The following is a 14,044-nucleotide window of genomic DNA, read 5'->3' as shown; positions in this document are numbered from 1 at the left end:
AACCTGGAAGCTCCGACATAGTCCTTCAATCCTGTAAAATTTTAACAATTTCAAACACTCTCAAATCATCCTAATTAATCATGAAAGATGCCGATTCCTGATCCACGATATAAACTTGGGATCTCCGGCAAGTCCGGTGTTTTACTCAAACATAATGTCCACCCAAGCCTCACCAGCCTTGGGTGACTTTGGAACACATCTGTCCCACCAACATTTTGATTTATAAAATTCTTTAGCACCCTTTACCTTCTTATCAAACATCTTCCCAAAAATATGTTTGACTTTCCCGTTGAAAGCCTTCTCAACATCAAATTCTCCTTTATTAGCGAAGAATTGATTTGAGATCTCAACCTTTCCAACTTTCTTCATTAAATTTTCTTTTGACAATTTTGGAAAATTCTCATCGTTCACCACTGGAACGGAATTCACAATCTTTTTATCAACCAATGACTCCTCTGATTTTATGGAATCAGATTCATTGTCAGAACTACTTTCAGACTTTACAACCCATTTTTGTTTACTCAAATCGACTTGTCTTTTGTAAAAACGTTTTGAAATTTCACCAACTTCCAAAGTCGATTTATCAACACATTTCTTTTTCATATCAGAGTTAGAAGACACTCCCTGTTTTGAATAAATGGACTCTTGGCAGTTCCAAGCAATGTGTCCAACTTTTTGACACTTGAAACAGGTTCTTCTATCAACTCTCGAAGCAAACTTCCTCACATTCTTTTTTACTTCAGCAAGAAACTCTTGATTCGACTGCTTCCAGAATGGTTTCTTCTGTTCATCCTCTGAACTTCCTCCTGAAACAAATTTTGTTTTTGGTTTATAAGTTTTCTGATTTTTATCATTTTCTGAAGAATTGAAACCAAGACCTTTCTTTTTGAGATTACCATTATGGTTTGGTTTCTTTCGATAACCTGACCAATAACCGTAACCCTTTTTCTTGTTCAATCTCTGTTGAACTCTTGAAGTGTACTTTTTAGGTTTTTCAGCAAGATTTAAATCTTTTATTTTAGAAATATTAATTTCTGTTAATTTGAAAACCTGTTTAATCATTTCAGTTTTGACACTTCTTATTGGAAATTCCTCATCAGAAAATAATTTGTCCGAATTATTCAAGGTATAAGCAACCTTAAACATTTCGTCATTCAAATTATTCTTTGATAACATGAATTCTTTATTATAAACCCTCTTAACCAGCGAACTCGGGCTTTTCTTAGACGAACTCGAACTATCTAACTTAGACTCCGACTTTGACTCTTCATCCATATCCAACACCTGATCTACAACTCTTTTGACTAACTCAGACTCATGATCAGTGTCAGACGCTGTGAATGTAACATCAATATTGTCTGGTAATTCATCAGTGATTTCAGACTTTAATTTGATGTTTAGAGCCTTGTCTACTTGTTCCTCATTTGGTTTCCTGGGGGAATAACTCTCAAAGATAGGAGGCGGACATCTATTATACTTGACACTTGGTTTCTAACCAGTATCCTCTTCTTTTTCTTTCTTCTTGAACGCTTCAAGACCTGCGACAGTAGGATAAACACGATCAATCAGATAATCACAAGTAGTATAACTCAACAACAATCGGTTGATCCTTTCACTCTCGATTCTCTCAAGTTCCAACTCCTTCTTCAAATTTGAAAAACCTTCAATATAATCATTTATGACACTTTGCTTTGTCATCAAAGTTGCACTCATCTTGTCATTTGCTTTTTCAAATTCTGCATTTGCTCTTTTCAAACTGTCAACTGTCCTGTTCAATACGTCGTATGACTCTTTCACATATTTCACATCAAACAATAAATCTTCTTTCATTTTCTCTAGCTCAGCAATCTTTCTATTTTTTTCTTCACAATCTTTGCAAGATTCTGAACATTTCGCACAAGGCTTAGTAACTTCAACCACCTTTTCAACTATCTTTTCGACTTCGACAGTCTTTTCAACTTCTACAAGTTTCTCGACCTCAACAATCTTTTCGACAATCTTTTCTACCTCGACCACTCTTTCAACTTCAACTATTTTCTCAACTTCCACGAGTTTCTCGACTTCAACAATTTTCTCCACTACTTTTTCTATTTCAACAATCTTTTCTGGTGCAATCTCAGCAATTTCTTCATCTTTTGTTTTTACAGCTTCAGTCTTCGCCTTTTCATCAGCGAGTAGCTTTGCTGCTTCTAGCTCTTTCTGCAATCGAGCAATCTTCTTCTGATTCAGCATCTCAACTTTATCTGCATAGAAAAAATTAAAACTGTCAGGATCAATGCTTTTTCTACATTTGTTAAGATACTCTTCCTCATCATCCGTATCAACATCACTTCCAAGATCTGGAAATATAGGAATTCTTTTCTGACAATCTTCATTTTGATCCAGAATCCTGGTAACAAGTGCAACATCAGATTTAGTTCCACTAGGTATATACTTGTCCCAGCTAAATCCCTGTGCAACAACCTCATCACTTTGATCTATTATCCCATAATAAGTTTTCCTATTGGCTTCTTCAATCATTCTCCCATGAGCAGTTTGCGGTTCCTTTTGTTGAGGTTTTTGATCGATTTGATGAAAGATTGATTTCTGATAATAATTGCTCTTTTCTTGACTACCAGGTGACTCTTGGTTCTTACATTCCCGTTTAAAGTGACCCTTTCCTTTACATCGGAAACAGGTAACCTTTGACTTGTCAAAACCAAGTGGAGAGGTAGCCATTCCTCGAAACTCGTCTCTGCCCGTAATCTGTTGAAATTTTTCAGCTCTCCTGCAGGCACTAGCTAAGCACCACTTCACATCCATCAGCTCAAGCTCTTCTGCATCGATTTGGTCGTAATCTTCTTTTGTGAGCATCGGATTACCAATTTTACCGGCAATCAAACTTTCATATGACTCTAACATGGCGACAAGAGATGCCATGTGTTGCTTTGCCACCTCAGGAGAAAGACTTTGACCATTCTGGATGTTCAATGTCACATTGCATTGCAGATTTGTAGAATTTTGCTTTTGAGGACAAGTTGTGTTGATGTTAGGATCAAAGCTTGAGAATGATGAAGTTGATCCACCACTTTGAGTTGTAGTACTTGCATTTGGACTGGCAGAATCATCAGCACTGAATGTAGTACTAATCTTTGGACTTAGATTGGGAGTGGTCTCAAACTTGTTTGCTCGATAGTATAGACTAACATCTTGCTTTGCATTTGGATTTGTCATGATAGCTGTCTTTTGAATATCCAGCTCCTGCTCTTCGATTTTCTGAATAAACTGAGCCAAATTCATGCTTTCAGACTTTCTCATAAGTTTCACCATCATCAAATATGTTCCCCACTTATGCTGTGGTAACGCCTCAGCTAGTTTGTCAACCCACTCATCATCATCTTTCACAATGTTCAACCTACCCATTTCCAACACCAAATGACAGTATCTATCAATAGTCTGCTTGGTTGTTTCATGATCAAATGCAGTAAACATGTCAAACGATTTCTTTAATAATGCCTTCGTGTTTTTGATCATATCAGCACTCCCTCTGAATTTCTGAATCAACGCTGCCCAGATAGATCTAGCTGTTCCGTTATGTTGAAGTAAAATGAAAATATCTTCTTTGACTGCTTGCTGAAGAATGCTGATCATCATCTTCTCACTAGTGTACTTCAACTTATCAGCTTCAGTAAAATCATCAAAACCCTTTTCCAAACCACGTTCATTCTTTGGTCTCTCGTAATCTTTTAGTAAAGAACACCAAGCATCAAATCTGTAAGCTTGAACCCAATTCTCAAATCGATTTCTCCAACCTTGAAAATCTTCAATGTACATGAGTTTAGGCAGTTTTTGATGAGTGCCCGTCTCATTCTCATTATACAACGCTTCAGCAGGGGTTACAGGAGCAACGGGTGTCGCGAACGCATTGTAAAACTCTTCAGCCATGGTATGAAAACACGTTTTTCAATTTCAGTGAAAAATAAGCGAACCGGATCAAATTCGAGTGGACCAGATGATTTGGAGCGGCCCAGTTGTTCTTGGAGCGGACCAGTGACTTAGCAGCGGACCAATTGATTCTTGAAGCGGACCAGTGACTTAGGAGCAGACCGAGTAATCTGGAGCGGACCGGATGAGCGAACCGAGTGACCAATAAGCGAACCGGTGCTGTTCGAGCGGACCTGTTTGAAACCTTGGAGCGAACCAGTTCAATTCAAGCGGATCTAATGACTTTGGAGCGGACCGGGTGACCTTCAAGCGGACCTGTTTGAAACCTTGGAGCGAACCAGTTTATGTCTTAAAAGCGGACCAGATGGTGTCGTACGAGCGGACCAGATTTGTTCGTTCGAGCGGATCAGTTTCGGATACAGTTTTGAACCACTTTTAATTCGAATTTTGACACCAAACTTTCTAGGGTTTGTCTCTATACTGTTGCGAACAATCCTTGAAATTTTGAGACGATTCTGACCGTTGAAAGTTTCCGAACGAAGAAAAGAAGGTGTAGAAGTAAGAAATAACGACGAATTCCAGCTATATTCTTCAGAAAACCTCCTCCCAGGCTCTGATACCAATTGTAGGATCGAGATCTGACCCGAGCGAGTCATTCAGAGGCTTTCTCCTCGATTTCAGGTGCGGAATAACAAGAAATGAGGTAGAAATAGCACACAATTCAATTAATCTACTGTTTTATTGCTTTGACAATCAATTACAGCTTCAATCATCACACCGGCAGAACCTCGGCGTGGAATCACAAATCAACGTTACTGATTCGCTCTAAGGTCAGCTATATATATGCATGTGGGTTCGCTTATGTGAACATGGACCACATAAGCGAACCGGATGAACTGACACTCGAGCGGACCACTTAGATGGTCACTCGAGCGAACCATAATCAGACCATTCGAGCGAACCTCTAACCTAATGGACCTAAAAGCGAACCTACTAGCCAAACTCTATACAATTGCTTATTATCTCGTAATTCGAGCCCTAATCTAACAGTCTAAGTGAATGACTCGACCCAAGACGAAGTCAACAGATGAAGTGCACCAACAGCCAATACTTTAGTATTGACATTATTTTAACATATGTTGAAGGTTTAGTCGCAGTCTACATCAATATCAAGCTAGGAAGTCTAGAAACTCACCTAAAAATCTAGGTTGTCGGATTTGTATTGTTCGAGAGGACAAGAAATCTATGATAACTTATGTGATTGTATTATTTGTTAGTACGGGATAACGAATGTAACAAGTATTATCGCAAGATAGTTGTTATAGATTCTCTTGAGCAATCTGATTCGCCTAGTGCCGCGCCCCAATGATTCCGCTATCGGTTGGGGTGTGACATGTTGGATGAAGAAAGTGATAACTCAGATTTCAGTACGGTGAAAACTCATTTGGAGAATTCAAATTCTGATTCTGAAGATGATGGAAATTTTCTGGATAAGTTCATACCAAAATCGGATAAAGTAGTGAATGACGATTCGATCATTGTGGCTTACACAATGACCGGAACTGACAAACTTTATACTGAATTTGAATATCCTATTCGGAATGCAAATTTAGAAAATGTTGAAAAGGTGTTCAAACTTGTGGAAATTGACATTTCAGAGGTTAACAACAATGCATTTCTTTCAAAACCAAAAAAGTCTTTTGTTAAAAACCAATCAAACAACAACCAAGGAAAGCAATATGAAAGGGTGGGCAACAGTGGTAATAACAAGAGAGATGGAAACAATTTCAAAAAGAAAGGTGTTGGTTTTGAAAAGAAAATGGCTAAAAAGGATGTCAAACCAAAATAAAAATTGACCGAAGTGTTTGTTGCTGGAAAGAACACAGTTGCTGAAGAAGATTATATCTTTAGTCATAAAGCAGTTGATGATTTCAATGCAGCCAAAAAGTTGAAAGATGAGACCAACAGATCTACTTTTGTCGAATATGACAAAAGAATCTATTATCGCTGCAATGAAATTGGTCACATGGCCAAACAGTGTGTTAAAAAGATTGAAAAACCAGTTTTCCAAAAACCCAAACCTAAAACTTCAAAAGATGTTAAGGGTAAAACACCGATGATTTCCCCCGTGCGTATTCTGAAACGTGGTGAATCTTTGAAGTCCAAGGATAAGCCATAATCAATCTTTGAGATTGGTGAATCTTCGAAAATTCAAAAGACTTCAAAGGTTTATCCCAAAACAAAAACTTTTCAAAACCAATCATGGGTGGAAAAACCTAAACTTTCGTTTGAAGAAAAGAAAATGGAGAAGGATTTAAAATCTGAACCAAAAGTTTTTGCAACTGATGTTGAAGAACTTGAATTTGAATTGGACAAATTGATTGAGGAATTCCCACCAACCAAGGAGGGAGATCTTAAATCAAAGTCAAAACCTGTTGTTCAAACGTTGTCATCAACATTCCAAAAGTTGACGTGTCTCATGATATTATATTCGGTAGTGTTCCAAATGTGAAGAAATCCTGGGCATCATTGTTTGAGTAAATATCTTTGATGTGTGCAGGGGCTTCCGAGGTTGATCATCTCCAAGTGGATCATGGATAGCGGCGCCTCGAGGCATATGACTAGGATGTTAGCATTACTCTATGATGTCAAATCAATCAATGGAGGATATGTTGGCTTTGCGGGAAATCAGGGAGGAAGAATCGTTGGTGAAGGAATACTTACCAATAGAGTAATAACGTTTGATAAAGTGAACTACATCGTTGAACTTGAAAACAATCTGTTGAGTATATCGCAGATTTGTGACAAGACGTTCACTGTTCATTTTACAAAAAAAAATGAGTGTTTGATCATTAAACCAGGTTTTAAAATTCCAGAAGATATGGTGTTGATGCGCGCTCCACGTGAAAACGATTTGTATGTCCTAGACATGAGCGTCGCAAAAACAACAAACAAAAAGAAACAATGTTTTGTAACTAAAACAAAAGCAACTGAAAAAAAAAAAGAATGTGGCATCGTAAGATGGGTCACATTCATGTGAGAAAAATGAATTTCTTAGTTCACAATGATCTTGTTGAAGGTGTTAATCTGAAAAATTTCCATCTGAATGATGATTGTGTAGAATGCAAAAAGGGGAAGCAAATGAAGAAGTCACACCCAAAGAAGCTTTACCGTATGATGAATGGGGCACATATATGATGGTTTTGAAGAACAACTTGGAGTATGTTGGTTTCAATCTTAGCACATTAGTCGAGAAAATTGAATCGCATGAGCTTGAACTTAAAAAGATCAGAAAAATGAAATCAGCAAATGTACAACAAGATGTTCAGTTTTACTACAAAGGAAGCTCATCAGCAACATCTACCCCAAGTCCAAAAAATCAGACAGTATTTAGTATTGATTCTACATCAGGAGTTTCTCAAAGCACTCCAAGCAACAACCATTCATCATTCACAAGCTTTGAACCAAATCCTAAGGTTCAGAGTTCACAAGAACAAGCTTATACTCAAAGTTCTTCAGGGTCAAACAATCAAGGTCACGGTCAAGGGATTCTGTGCAATATAGCTGTGAACATCAAGAATGGTCAAGATTTTACAGAATCAGCAGCAAAAAAGCATATATCACTACTTGCTTCAGTACTTGAGTCCTATGAAAGTCTGCACTGCTTTATTCATAAAGCCTCCCCTCAGCATAAAAAATGATGAAACATTGAAAAATGCTAATCATTTGTTGTTGAAAAAAGATCCCCAAAGGGGACCCACCTAAAGTCAAGCCTTCATCTCTCTGATTGAACGGAAGTTCTAGCCTGAGCTCTCATGGCCTCACATTCACCCATTACAGATATCATTAGTGTGCATTCACCTGTAAGACTGAATATAGTGGTCTGGATACGGGAGTATATTCTGAGGTGGTACACGCGTATAAGTCAAGACTTTAAAACACTAAATCGTATCCTGAACAGATTGAAATTTGTGTGAAAATTTAAATTGGATTAGTAGATCGGCAATCACTGTGAATTGTTTAATGCTTAGTATGAAATCAAAGCTTAACGGTACTTGTATCGTGTCAGCAGCTGATATGATCCCCTAATACACTCATCAAAAATATGTGTATACCGTTTATTGTTTATCAAAATCCAAAAAGATTTTCTGTTTGTTTAGCAAAAAATTATAAAATCCAAAAAGATTTGATTTTCATCTTATTTTCGACAACGGGCGATGGGGATCTGATGATCAAAGTCTCAAAGTGCTAAACAAGTTGGATCATGAGGGTTGGATAAGCAAAAGTTTGTGAAAAGGTGTTGAAAATTGCTTGAAAAGTTTAAAAGTTCATTAATTTGAACTTAAATCTGTTTCAAAAAGTCAACAAGTTCATAAATTGGTCAGCCAAGGTCATTAACTTTGACTTGGCAGGCTAAACAGTTGACCAGGGTCATTAACTTGGACTTGGTTAACTAGGTGTGATGGTAAAAAGTCAAAAATAATCAAAAAGATAAAAATTTAAAAATTCTTGAAAAATTGAAATTTCAAACGAAATGACCATTTCGCACGAAATGGCCATATCGTTTCAATTGCTCATTTCGCATGAAAATGTCTGACTGCCTCAATGTCCATTTCGTACGAAATAGACATGTCTATATAAAGGACTTCATTCCGCTTGAAACAGTCATTTCGACCATTTCGTATAAAACACCCTGTCAAAGGCGATTTCAAACGATACACCAATTTCTTGAGTTTTCAAGTCGTATTCTTGAGTGTTTGTTGATCGTAATCCTTGTTTAAGTTGGTGGTTACAACTTATAACACAGGAAAGGTGAGAATGATGTTGATTTGAACCAGTTCGATTGTATTTCGATGAACAGACTTTTGAATCTTAGATCTAGGGTTTAATAATGGTCAATAATGATTAAAAATCACATCAGTGAGTTCGGAATATGTAGTAAATCTGATTTAGGGTTTCAATCTGAACCAGAAGTCTGGTTTTGCATGAACTCGATAGATCAGTAACTTTGAATTTAGATCTAGGATGATTGGTAGGTCTAAAATGAACAATAAACTTTTCCATGTACTCGGAATATGTTAAAGAACATATCTAGGGTTTCAATTTCATCATCAGATCATGTTGTAATCATCTGTAAATTCACTGTTCATAATCTGATTTCAAACGAAATGACAAGTCATTTCATACGAAATAACACATTGGTTAATGTTACCATTTCGCACGAAATGGCCATAAAGCTTGAAACTCCATATTGCTTGAAATAAGCCATTTCATTTGAACGTCAAACCGCTTGAAATAGGCCATTTCGCTTGAAATTCATTTCTTGTGAATGATGTATTGTTTGAAAAAGTGTTCAAAGTTCTGTGCTATTTTTCAGGTTTCGAATGTGTAGTTTGATCCATTACACAACACTTGTTGTGTATACGATGAAAAGCTTCCAAAGATGGCTGTGTTTAAAGAGATTCTGGAATTCATGAAGCGGTTACCTATCCAAAAGGCATTGATGAATCAACATAATGTGTTCAGATCTCATATTGAACGTTTCTGGAAGAATGCAAAGTATGATTAAGAAAGTAAAGTGATTACTTCGATTGTTAGCTTGAATGGTTAAGATAAAGAGATTGTCATCACAGAACAACTCATTCGTGAAGTGCTAGATTTTCTGGATGATGAAAATTCACCGACGAGAGAGAATGGTTAAGGGATGTATGTTGAGGATGGGATATAATGGTCCGTTGAACAGTGCAAACTATTTGAAAGCTTGTTTCTCAAAGCCTTACAAATTTTTCATTCATTCAATAGTTCACGCTCTCAGTCACAGAAAGGGTGGATATGATGTGATGAGAAATTACAAGATGTGCATGGTGACTGCTTTAGTGCTGAACAAAAAGTACAATTTTTCAAAAATCATTTTCCATTACATGAAGGAAAACATTACTTCTGGTAGCAAAACCTGGATTTATCCGAGATTTATACAAATCATGCTTGATCATGCTTATCCGGATCTAGAGAAGGATGAAGATAATGATTTATTGGCAGAATAAAAACAAAGGCAGAATTCTTTGGATTCATCAAGAGTGCAAACTATCAAGATCCAGATCCTGATAATCATCTGAAATGGAGGAATGATGAAGAAATCAAGGAAAAGAGTGCAGCTGATGAACTCGCAAAATTAGCAGAATTCAAAGAAACTCGAAATGAGTGGTTTTTGATGGAAGAAAAGGAGTAGAAAGACAAATCCTAAAGTACAAGCAGAAGAAGGTTCATCTTCACAACTGAAAAAGAAACGTCAAAAGAAAGCGGTTGAAACAATGCTGGTCGATGAACCAGAGGAAGATGAAATAGAAGCTGATGTTGAAAGAGATCAAGATCAAATGTCTCCCGAGACTGAACATCTGTTGAAAGATATTGATTATGGTTTGGAAACTGAAAAGGCAGGTGGTGAGGAAGGTGACGATGAAAGAAAGAGCTCATCTCATTCAGATTCAGAAGTTGATGAAACTGAACATTGGAAAAAAGTTATGTCAGATAAAGAAAAACATAAGAAAAGAAAGAGGAGTGGAGATGACAATGATGATCTGTATATTCCATCACCAGAGCATGTCCAAGAAGTTCAAACACCACCATCATCTAGAGGTAGGAAGAAATCTAATTCAAGAAAACATGTTAAATCTCCTGCAGCGCGAAGGTTGAAAATCTTGCTGAAATCAAAACCTATCCAGGAACCAAGTCAACCACCTTCAACACCACCTGAACCACAACAACAATCATCACCAAAACAACCTTCACCACCACCTGAACCACAACAACAATCATCACCAAAACAACCTACACCACCACATCAACCATCACCACCTCAATCGCTTCCACAACTTCATATTTCTACACCTACAAATGAACAACCTGTTGTCACCTCACCACATATCCTACAAACACCACCAACTTCACAACCACCAGTACAAACGACTCCTGGATCTTCTGGTTTCAAAGACTTCCCAAATGTTCCAGAGAATATACCTCTTGAAGATATTGGAGATTTTAGTTTTGTGAATGGCGAGCATGTGAAGAAGTTACAACAGAAAGTGGATGAAGTGTTGATTGAGAAAAAGAAGCTAGAAAAGCGTGTCAAAAGAGTTGAAGCCGATCAAGATGATATTGACATATTGAAAGTTCGAATTGCAGAGTTGGAAGAGGAAAAGGCTCGTAGAGATGAGCAAAATGAAAATTTCAAGCTAAAGAACAAAGAGTTAGAGGCTACCAATGCAAAGAAAGAGCATGAAATGTATATGATGAATAAAGTATTGGAGAACTTGATTGGGAAGCCTGTTGAACAAAGATTTGAAGAAATCGAGCTTGAAGAAGTCAGAGCACGACGTAAGGCTGAGATTGAAGCAGAAATGCAGAACAAGGGTAAAGGTGTTCAAGTTGAAGGTGTTATTGAAGTAACTGAAAGGGCAGTCGTTCCATCTATAGTTTCTGAATCACCTATTCAAAATCCTTGTCCTATATATTCAGTTTCTGGTGTGTTTAATGATGATGTAATAGATGATATAGTAGATGATGATGTAGAAGATGATGATGAAGAAGATGATGAAGAAGAAGATGATGATGAGGTTAGAAAAGATTATGCAGATGATGTATTTTCTGCTAGTCATGATTATGATGACGGGTATGATGACGATAATCAAGGTGGTACAGGCATCAAAGTTACTGAAGTGACTACTGAAGAAAATGTTGATGATTATCTTCATGACGATGCTAATGAAGAACCTGAGGATGCTGAAAGTGAGGGGGAGCCTGATGATACAAAGAATGTTGATGATAGTGATGATCATGTTTCAAGACTAATTCTACGCCTTGAACATGGAGTAGAGGAAGGAGAAATTTTGCACACTTATATGTTAGGTGAGTACTTAGAGATGTCACATATTGATGAAAACAATTTCAACTTTGATTTTGAAGAGGAGCTGAATCAGTTTGATATTAATTAGCAGCCTGAGTATCAGTATAAGTATGTGGAAGATGCTGATATCTATGACAGAGTTGAAGTTGAAGACTGTAGTGACAAAGAACAGTCTGAGAATGTGAATGTTGATACTTCTAACTTTCCTATGCTTGCAGAATTTTTCAGTTAAGCGAATAAAGATGAGCTAAGGAAAGTTAAAGAATGTGTGAAGAATAAAAGTTTTGGTGAAATGTCAAAAGAGGAACGTCGTGAAGAACGCATGAAATGGTTTAGGAAAGATTCTGAGAGGAAGTTCAAAAGGTCGCTGAAGTATTACAAGAGAGACAGAGAAGTGTCTTTGGGTGACATAATCAGTTGGGGGTTTCTGCCACAGGTGAACGCGTATGCAATTCGAAGAGAGTTTGTAGTTCAATACTTCGGTATATTCAAGACATTATGTCTTTGCCCTGGTGGGATGTTGAAGAACTACCAAAAGTCAGAACATTGACTTATCCTATGAGAGAGCGTGATGTACCGACATGGGGATTAATGAAGTTCGAAGCATTCAAAGATTTCAAACACTAGAAGCCGCACTATCCAAAAAAGTAAAGAGGATAGATCCAGTAACAGGCATAGAAGAAACGATTTTGCAAATAAAGAAGCCAAGAGTGATAAAGAATATCCCGTTGCCGAAAATGGAACAGGATTTTCATAAAGGGTTTTTGTGTTGGGTATACAGCTGCATGTCAACTGAAGCTGTGATCATATACAAAGTGGAGTATGAAGTCAGATACATTCACTTGTATGATCTGATGTGGATTCTCAACTGTTCAGCAAAAGATATCGAGTGTTTATTCGTAAACAAGATTTGTTACAAAGCTGAAGACAAAGATCAGGCTTTACAGTTCCAGAAAGTAGCAACTATATGTTTCCAGAAAGGAATTAATTCTAAAAATGTGTGGTCGTCCAAGTGGAGAAAGATTGAGAAAGAGGAAGCTCTAAAAGCTAAAAAAGAAACAAAGGAGCGTGAAGAGCTTCGAGGTAAATGGATGAGGATGCAAGCTGAAGAGAAACTGAAAGCTGCTAAAGAAAATGAGAAGCTTAAGAGTTTGTTGAAGAGAAAGCCGAAGCAGAGGGAGGAAAAATTCAAGTCTCTGTAAAGAAAGTTTTTGAAGACAACCTGACTGAAGACTCCGGCAATATCCAAGGGGGAGTTTGTTGATACACGATGTCTATTGCCTACGTCAAAAGTCTAGGTCGTGTCAAATAGCTTGTAATAGGGATTAAAGTGTAAAATGTTAAAGTTATTTGTGTTTAGTGCCATTTCGTACGAAATGGATTGTTAGGCCATTTCGCACAAAATGGAGTTTGCCATTTCATGCGAAATGGATCTTATCATTTCGTGCGGAATGGATGCCCTATATATATGGGTGTTGGGTTTTCCATTTGGTATCGTTCGGTGAAAGTTGTAACGAAGTGCTGTCAGATTTTCTCCGTGTATTAACGTCTAAAATCAATGGAAAACCAGTTTAAATTGTATTTCTCTGCTTCTATGCACATTCTAACACCGATTCTCAGTTACTAGATTGTTTCCGCCTCTCTAGTGACTTAGATTTGACTCTGACCGACTCATTTAGGTCGAATACCGATCCTACAAATTTCTTACTTCACCTATTTTTGTTGATAATGAGGCAGCAATGTTGGGATTGAACCCTAATAGAGGAACAGATAATGTAAAGCCAAAACTGGATCCCATCAGTGGACACTTAATAAGCAGCAGTTTACTCTAATCTCTCCCCTTGACAGTGGTTATCTAACAGCTGATAATCTAAAGTGCTGCTCAACTACAACAACTGATAAACCAAACTCTGATGATTACCTAACAACTGCTGAAGACAAACTCTGTTGCTCTATCTACTGTTGTTTCCTAAGTGCTGCTGAAGATTCAAGCACTGCCCTCTCAAAGACTGATCACCTTTGAAGAAAGCACTGAAGACTCAACATCTGTGCTAAGGCTACAACAGTGGAACGTGAAGCAGTAGTTTTCCTTATGTTTTGTATGTTAGTGAATATCAGATGTTACATAACAGTAGTTTGTATAGGACAGTATTTGTAGTTTGTTAGGTCGTTAGATGTCACTATCATGGTGACGTCAGCTGAAGTATATCAGTAGTT

The 14,044-nt window shown here is 37.3% G+C and overlaps 1 protein-coding gene across 1 annotated transcript; it reads left to right on the top strand.

Moving 5' to 3' along the window:
* The first annotated feature begins 10,235 nt into the window (after nt 1–10,235).
* Nucleotides 10,236–11,915, top strand: LOC110945014 (sporozoite surface protein 2-like). Its single transcript, XM_035974250.1, has 2 exons — nt 10,236–11,445; nt 11,557–11,915. The coding sequence occupies exons 1-2, from the start codon at nt 10,236–10,238 to the stop codon at nt 11,913–11,915; spliced, it is 1,569 nt and encodes a 522-aa protein (XP_035830143.1).
* Nucleotides 11,916–14,044: the final 2,129 nt, after the last annotated feature.

The sequence above is a fragment of the Helianthus annuus genome, chromosome 6 (genome assembly GCF_002127325.2).
Source record: "Helianthus annuus cultivar XRQ/B chromosome 6, HanXRQr2.0-SUNRISE, whole genome shotgun sequence".
NCBI classification, from domain to species: Eukaryota; Viridiplantae; Streptophyta; class Magnoliopsida; order Asterales; family Asteraceae; genus Helianthus; species Helianthus annuus.
Note: the sequence above shows the minus strand (reverse complement) of the source record. Positions and strands in the feature narration are given on the sequence as shown.